The 8477-nt window shown below is 43.0% G+C and overlaps 1 protein-coding gene across 1 annotated transcript; it reads left to right on the top strand.

Moving 5' to 3' along the window:
- Positions 1-529: 529 nt before the first annotated feature.
- On the top strand, positions 530-7916 carry LOC101856545 (glutathione S-transferase alpha-5; the record flags this gene model as incomplete). Its single annotated transcript, XM_013089824.2, is given in 3 exon segments — positions 530-642; positions 5627-5678; positions 7778-7916. Coding segments are annotated over 3 exon segments (272 nt in total), but the record flags the coding sequence as incomplete, so codon positions are not given.
- Between the last annotated feature and the right edge of the window lie 561 nt (positions 7917-8477).

The raw sequence follows: 8477 nt of genomic DNA, 5'->3' as shown, positions 1-8477 counted from the left end.
ATCGTCGTCATCATTATTGTAGGTAGCTGGGAATAAAAAAGGGGTTGAGACTTAGTAGATTTTTCAGATTTAATGCAGGTTCAACGTTTCGCCCTGTAAAAGGTTTAAATCATCATCATCATCATCATCATCATCATCATCATCATCATCATCATCATCATCCGGTGCCTTGCCGACTGGCGTGGGCGATCATGGACCTCCACTTCACTCTGTCTTGTGTTGCAGCGATGGTGTCTGTCGTTCTTGCTGCTCCCAGATATCTTGTTGTCATCTTGTCCAGTATCTTTTCCCTCTGTCTGCCTCTGCCTCTCTTTCCATCAAACTTGCCTGACGTTACAATATTCTCCAAAGTCTCTTTCCGCATTGTGTGTCCAATGAAATTTGCCTGTCGATTTCACGTATTCGTCATAAGCTATAGAGCTTTTTAAATACCGTACAAATGTTGCGATGATCCAGCTGAGATAACAATAAATAACGAAGTTGACGACTTGCCGAGAAACGATTCTGTCTGTCCTACTTCTTCCTCTGTGTCACGTGTCAAGTGTCAAGCAAACACACAAGATGGCCGCCAAGTTGTATTATTTCTACCAGCGCGGGATGGCAGAGCTGCCCCGCTTGGTGTGTGTGGCTGCAGGAATAGAGGTAGGGATTACTTGTTCTGGTGAGTGTTTTACGGCGCTCGCAAATGTTATAAAGTCCAGATGAGCTTGCGGGACGCGCTAACCCTACCCGTACGTCGTGTTTTACTACCGTATCCATACAAAGTGGGGAATTCTGTGCCACCACTTAACTCTATCCGTACGTCGTGTTTTACTATCGTATCCATACGATGTGGGGAACTCAGTGCCTCCACTTAACCCTATTCGTACGTCGTGTTTTACTATCGTATCCATACGACGTGGGGAACCCAATGCCACCACTTTCCCAAAAGGAAATTTACTCGTTAATCTGACCTGTACTCTTTGCATAGCAGTCTGTCAAAATATTTTTTTGAGAAATACTGAAAGTTTCAAAGAGATATTGACACAAAAAGTATTGTAACATTTTTAATGTGAAAAATACAACCCCGGGGTATACAAAAGGCTGCAATAAGATCAAGGCTGTTGCTGGTAACCAGCAGTAAGAAGGAGCCAAGAAGTAGCTGAAGAAAGGCTGCGGAAAGAGTCAGGAGCCCTGAGGAGGGGGTACAGAGATTACGGTGTCTGCCTCTCAATTAATAGGCCCCGGGTTCAAAACCTGTCAGCGACGGAACTTTTTCTTCTCCATAATTTCTCCTTTCACCTCCTTTCCTGCCCTCTAGCAATGTTCTGTCGTCTGCTTTCGTCTCCACTTTCTGCCCACTCCCTATCCCCTCCTCTGGGCTCCTGACTGCTTCGACTATCAAGGCACCCCGGACATAGCAGTTCACAAGAGTGTGACAAACATACAAAAGAAGTAGAGGAAAAAGTGACGATGGTGAGGATTAGAAAAGAAAAAGCAGCAGTTCCCTGTTGCCGTTCAGGCACAGTAGTATGAGCATGACATTGATGAATCAGCCCATTTACAATTTTACTGTGCATATTTTAAGAACATGTTAATGTCCCCCCCTCCCCCTTTGAGAATGGCCTAAAGACACTTCAGTCAGTAGCACCGCCCCCGAGGTTAACACAGACTTAATGCGCTACATTTGTATAAAAAATGTACAAAACTATAGAATAATCTTGCCAATTTGTTAGTGTTTAAGCGCTTAATCAGCTGCTTGCACTGTATGCTTCCCGGGAAGCTGAGAATGTTTCTGTGTGTTCTATGGTCTGCTGGGGTAATAGTATTAAAGCGTAAAGTGCATACAGCTTGTTGTCGAGCGGGGATATGCGCAATAAAATGCCATTTACTATTGTTAAGCTGAGAACTGAGAGGAGTAGAAGAAGCCGAGTGAAAAAATGGTCGCTTTTAAGCACAAGGCGGCTATCCCGAACAATGCTGTTCTCAGAAAATCGAAGGTAAAGTTTTTTTTACCCTTGTTCAGTTTCTTTAAAAGACAAGGAGAGTTTTCTCTATAATCAAACACATATACACACCAATGAAACCAAACTTCTCCTATAGGTAGGGCAATGCCCACTTTTGGTGTAGGTCAAGATTTCTGGAAATCCCCCACAATCTGGGTTAGCCTACTTGTTCTTAAAAGCGTCCAAACCTAAGGTTGTGCACCCTGGGCTCAGCGTGACCTGGGGATAGGGGTCCGTGCCGATGACCCAATTCTGGAGACGCTGAAGTAAACAACACGCACTGACGACACGGATTGACACAATGTGTGACTTGGCCGCACCATTCAAGGTCAGCGATGTACTCAAGAGGAAGGCTGACGAAGTATCAGACTATGGTCTACTACTAATATTATATAGTGCGGTCAAAAATTCGTGGCGCAACTTATCCTCAAACATCTTTTTAACGGGTGAATCAGTATCACCCACACTTTGCACAGAAGTTTGTATCAATTTGTCTGAACCTAATCATATTTTCCCACAATAATTAAGGCTCAATTAAAAAACTTTTGTTCATAAATTTATATAAAATACTATAAATCTCCTTCACACGGAAAATGGAATTGTTCACAGTACTTCCCGCTTCTCACACACATTTTTTGCTCACGCATAAGGCCTACGTCACAGCTCACCAAAGACACTTTTTAGTGGCAAAACTAGTTACACTAGTTACTAGTGGCGTCGGTGGCCTAGTGGTTAGGCTCTCGGACTCGCAACCGTAAGGTCGTGGGTTCGAATCCCGTCAAGGGCCCGACGTTGTGTCCTTGGGAAAGGCACTTTACACGAATTTTCCTCACTTCACCCAGGTGGGAATGGGTACCCGGCTATAGACAGCGAAAGATCTTGTCAGTTTGTTAGTGTTTGAGCGCTTAATCGGCTGCTCGCACTGTATGCTTCCCGGGAAGCTGAGAATGTTTCGGAGTGTTCTATGGTCTGCTGGGGTAATAATATAGTGCAAAACGCATAGAGCCTGCTGTTGAGCGGGGATATGCGCTATACAAATGCTATCTATTATTATTATTATTACAAGAATTTAATCTTATAGTGAACACTTTTCTGCACTAAAAGCTCTCAAAACATGTGTTCGATACAGATAATCTTGCGATTAGAAAAAATAATGGACTTGCTTTTAAAATCAATATTGTCCCAGCAGTAAACCTTTTAAATTTATAGAAACCACCCTCCGGGATCTTTTATTAGTATTTATTAAGGAATATTCTTGAGTAGAGCTAACAGATGTTCACCAAAATACTGATCTGTTAAGACAAATTGATCCAAGTCGCCGTGCAAAAGCTGGAGAGTTTATGCTCAATAGTTGAGGAGAAGTCTGACAATAAGTTGCACCACGAATTTTTGACCGTTCTATATGGAGCTGTCGACAGCCTTGTGGGATGACACAGGTGTATGAACAGTGAATACCAAAGAGGTTCTGTATAACTAGCTGGGCCTCCTTTCCATGAACGGAATGATCGGTGCATTAACATCAACTTAAAGTCATTGGCCTACTATTTTTACATTCTACTGGAATGCAGCAATAAATCTTGAGAGAAAAGTGACACATGTGTTTCCAAGTTGCCAAATGTATAATAGATGCATAGATTGATTCTCTATTTTGCTTTCATGGTTGTACACTCCAAAATTTCAAAGGAGTGGAATGTGTGCGCACTCATTGTGAACGGGAGTCTCACTTGTTCCCAATGGCGTCTTAGAAGACGGACTTTCCCAAGATTAGATCTAAATGAAACTAATGAAAAACTGAAAATCAAACTACAGTGACTTCAGACTCCTCAGTAAAACTGTGCACCCTTTCAATGATTCTGAACCGCCGTCAATTTGTCCAAATTGGAAAGTTAAGTGGTTCCGAAGTTTTAGGCGGCCAAAGTGACGAACTTTCACAAAGATGATATGTACAGACACTAGAGCTCACAGCCCTGACGTCACACGTGTCAGACATGGGGGGCTTCTTAAGTTCTTATCCCCATCATCATGGCCGGCGTGCCCCCATTTACATGAACAATCTGAGCCCCCACTCCCCCACCCCGCTCCCCACGAGCTCTGGAATATCACACACCACCCTGCCCCCATATTTCAGTGAAAGCTTGTAGATTCCCTCTTAAGACCGCCGAGACGCCTCCACGTGTGTCTCGAAAAGAACTCACCCGTCTATTGAACTGCGCATGTCTTGCCCTTGAGGTTCAGCGTCCCAGAGTGGGCACACGCAGCCCCCGTTCGTTTACGTTGGTGACGTCACTGCCACAAACTCTAGTACTAAATACAACCTCTTTGTGTGGGGAACATCACTGCCACGGACTCTAGTACTAAATACAACCTCTTTGGTTAACACATAACCAAAGTAGGGGGCTCTCGTGGCCTAGAGGTTAAGGTGCTCGCCTCTCATTCAAAGGTCCCGGGTTAGAATCCATAATAATAATAATAATAATAATAATAATAATAATAATAATAATAATAATAAATAGCATTTGTATAGCGCATATTCCCGCTCAACAGCAGGCTCTATGCGCTTTACACTATATTATTACCCCAGCAGACCATAGAACACTCCGAAACATTCTCAGCTTCCGGGGAAGCATACAGTGCAAGCAGCCGATTAAGCGCTCAAACACTAACAAACTGACAAGGTCTTTCGCTGTCTATAGCCGGGTACCCATTCCCACCTGGGTGAAGTGAGGAAAATCGTGTAAAGTGCCTTTCCCAAGGACACAACGTCGGGCCCCTGACGGGATTGGAACCCAGGACCTTACGGTTGCGAGTCCGAGAGCCTAACCACTAGGCCACCGAATCCAGGTTATGACGTAAAAATATTCTTCTCTAAAACTGTCTGCTTTCACGCACCCAAAACATTATACACGTGAGAGAGAAAAATATTATACACATGCTGTTGTTTACAAGTCAAAGCAAAAAGTATACTGTATTTTTGTATAGATTTTTTTTCTTTGAATCGATGTGAAATGATACTCGTGTAGTTGTATAGAAATTGGGTGGAAAACTCAATATACCCATGTAGTTGTATAGGTCTATTGAAAATGTATACTTATATAGTTTTATACAAATCTATGGAAATTGTATATTTGTGTTGCTGTTCGTAGCCTAGAGGTTAAAGTGTTCGCCTCTCATTCAAAGGTCCCGGGTAGTGACCGAAAAACTTTCTTCTCTAAAATTGTCTCCTCTCACTTCCTTTCCTGCCCTCAGGCAATGATATGTCGTCTGCTTTCGTCTCCACTTTCTGCCCCCACCCTTCTTTGCCCCCTCCTCTGGGCTCCTGACTCTTTCTGCAACCTTTCTACTGCTACTCCTTGTCTCCTTCTTACTGATGTCTTTCTAATGCTACTCCTTGGCTCCTTCTTACTGCTGTCTTTCTACTGCTACTCCTTGTCTCTTTCTTACTGATGCTTTCTACTGCTACTCCTTGGCTCCTTCTTACTGATGTCTTTCTACTGCTACTCCTTGGCTCCTTCTTACTGCTGTCTTTCTACTGCTACTCCTTGGCTCCTTCTTACTGATGTCCTTCTACTGCTACTCCTTGGCTCCTTCTTACTGCTGTCTTTCAGCAAGATTGCTCACAGTCCACTCTCTTCCATCCACAGTTTGAGGAAATCAACCTAACTACAAGAAGCGATTTGCTGAAGCTTCTCGAAGGTCGGACTGTAGTCTCCTGTGTTATTTCATTGTTGCTTCATTCTGCTGTAAACTTCATCAAAGAATTGCATCATTTTGTTCTGCAGCTGGTCAGTGAAAATCCATCTACTCTTTCGTGTGTTACCTTCCAATTCCGTTGTATGTTCATTCATTAAAAAAAATGGACCATCCATTCTTCCAGCCACCCTCTATCCTTTTATTCAGTCCATTTGTTATTGAACTCTTTAAGCTCCTGTGCGCAAAAGACCTGGGTTCGATTCCCGCATGAAGAAGCCTTATAGTTCAAAGGGACACCCCTGTCTTTAGCCTGGACGAAGTATTCCCCTTAGGAGCCCCCCCCCCCCACTCCCACATGGGTGCCACCACTTTCCAGAGAGGAAATTTACTCGCTAATCCGATCCGTATGCTTTGCATAGCAGTCTGTCAAAATGATTTTTTGAGAAATACTGAAAGTTTCAAAGACATCTTCGTACTAGAAGTATTGTAAAATGTGAAGAATACAACCCCAGAGGTACAAAATGACCCCAGGGCGTACGGATACTGGATAGGGTTAATGTGTCCCGAGGGCTCCTATGACCTTATGCAGTTGCGAGCTGAGTAAAACACTCACCGAAACAAACATGTCGGGGATACTGCCAAGGTCAGCGGTCACTGATCGAACCTTTAGCTACCGGACTACATTTACAATTTGCCCAGAAACCCTACAGGGGTATGGGTATCTCAGCCGGCTGTTCAAGGGACATGACTGGAGTAAAGAAAGAACGGTGAACTTTTCTCTCCAATGCTTGCTTCCCTTGGCACACTTCTCAGGCTACACGGAAATTAAAAGCCGCATTTTATTTGCCGAGTAAAAGCAACTTCCCACAAAATGAAACAGATACTCACAAACATCAATCTCTCACTAGAAACAAGTAGAAGAGTACTGAAAACTTACATCAAGCCTGTCCTATTATACAGGTGCGAAGCGTGGACAATCAATAAACAGCTGGAAAGAACAATTTGTGGTTCATAAGACGCATGCTGCGTATCCCATGGACAGCTAGAAAAACAAAATTTGAAGAGGTCTTGGTTGAAACAAATTGCAGACGACAGGTTATGATGAATATACGAAAGCGACAGGCAAAGTTCATTGGACACACTAAGCGGAAAGTAACATTGGAGAATATTGTAACAGGCAAGTTTGATAGAAAGAGAGGCAGAGGCAGACAGAGGGAAAAGATACTGGACAAGATGACAACATGGCTGGGAACATTAAGAACGACAGACACCATTGCTGCAACGCAAGACAGAGTGAAGTGGAGGTCCATGATCGCCCACGCCAGTCGACAAGGCACCGGATGATAATGATGATGATTTGTTTTTGATTCCTTAATGGGCCTGACGGACTCCACGAAGAAATCTTCGAGCGAGAGCGAGGCTCTTTTTCGGCTCCGTTGTCAATATGCTTAGCGGCACCTCCACTCGTCCAAATAACTCCATTCGAATTGCCATATGATGATGATGATGTTGATGATGATGATGATGATGATGATGATGATGATGATGATGATGGTGATGATGATGGTGATGATGATGATGATGATGATGATGACCCGAGAGACGAGTTGACAACTGAAAGGCGAAATAACCAACAGAACATTCCAAACCTCCGATTCATGTATTGTAATGGAATCTGTACTTAATTAATGGGTGGTGTTGCCTGCTCCTTCTTTCCTTGACAAAACCTTTTCAAAAGCACCAAATTACCTCTAGTTTCGGTTATAGAATTAACCCCTTCGCTGCTGAGGCCTTTCCACCTAAGTTTGTACAGACATGATGAAATGTTCATTCAAGAAATATCCTAACAAAGTCAAAATATCTCCCCTTTTTTAAGATTTAAGAATGCACAACAGGAAAAGTCGTGTGACATCTTCTGTAACTCCCCGTACAAACGAGTACATGTACAAACATGGCAGAGAACCAGTTTAGGTAAACACGCGAGTAGATACGTCTCTACACAGTAGTGAAGAGGTTAATCGCTTGCTTTAAAAGAGCAAATAAACAAACAAACCATGTAATTCGATATTTTCACGTCGTTTCCGTCTGATTCTGGTCCCCAGAAGGAAAACTCTTGTTCGGTCAGATCCCTCTGTTGGAGATAGACGGCCATCAGATCGTTCAGACCAGAGCCATCGTGCGCTATGTGGCAAAGAAAGCTTCCGGCTCGCTGCTGGGAAAGAACGATGCCGAGGAAATACGGTAAAACTTTTTTTGGGTTATTTATTTGACTTTCCCCTTCCTCTTGTATTGTCAGATGTCGAGGGAATACGGTAAAACTTTGCTACTTACCTTACTTTTCCCCCATTCCTCTTGTATTGTTAGATGCCGAGGAAATACGGTAAAACTTTATTAATTACCTGACTCCCCTCCCTTCCTCTTGTATTGCTAGATGTCGAGGAAATACTGTAAAACTTTGTTTCTTTACCTCACTTTCCCCCCATTCCTCTTGTGTTGTTAAATGCTGATGAAATACGGTACAACTTTGTTACTTACCTTTCTTGTTCCGTTTTCTTGTAGTCTTAGATGTCGAGGAAATACGGTAAAACTTTGCTACTTAACTTACTTTTCCCTTCCTCTTGTATTGTTAGTTGACAATGAAATACGGTAAAACTTTTTGGTTTACCTCACTTTTCCCATCCTCTTGTAGTCTTAGATAGTGAAGAAATACGGTAAAACTTTGCTACTTAACTTACTTTTTCCATTTTCTTGTATTGTTATATGTCAAGGGAAGGTGCACTTTTCGTTCTAGGGCTAGGGGAA

Source organism: Aplysia californica, unplaced genomic scaffold (genome assembly GCF_000002075.1).
Source record: "Aplysia californica isolate F4 #8 unplaced genomic scaffold, AplCal3.0 scaffold01058, whole genome shotgun sequence".
Classification (NCBI taxonomy): Eukaryota; Metazoa; Mollusca; class Gastropoda; order Aplysiida; family Aplysiidae; genus Aplysia; species Aplysia californica.
Note: the sequence above shows the minus strand (reverse complement) of the source record. Positions and strands in the feature narration are given on the sequence as shown.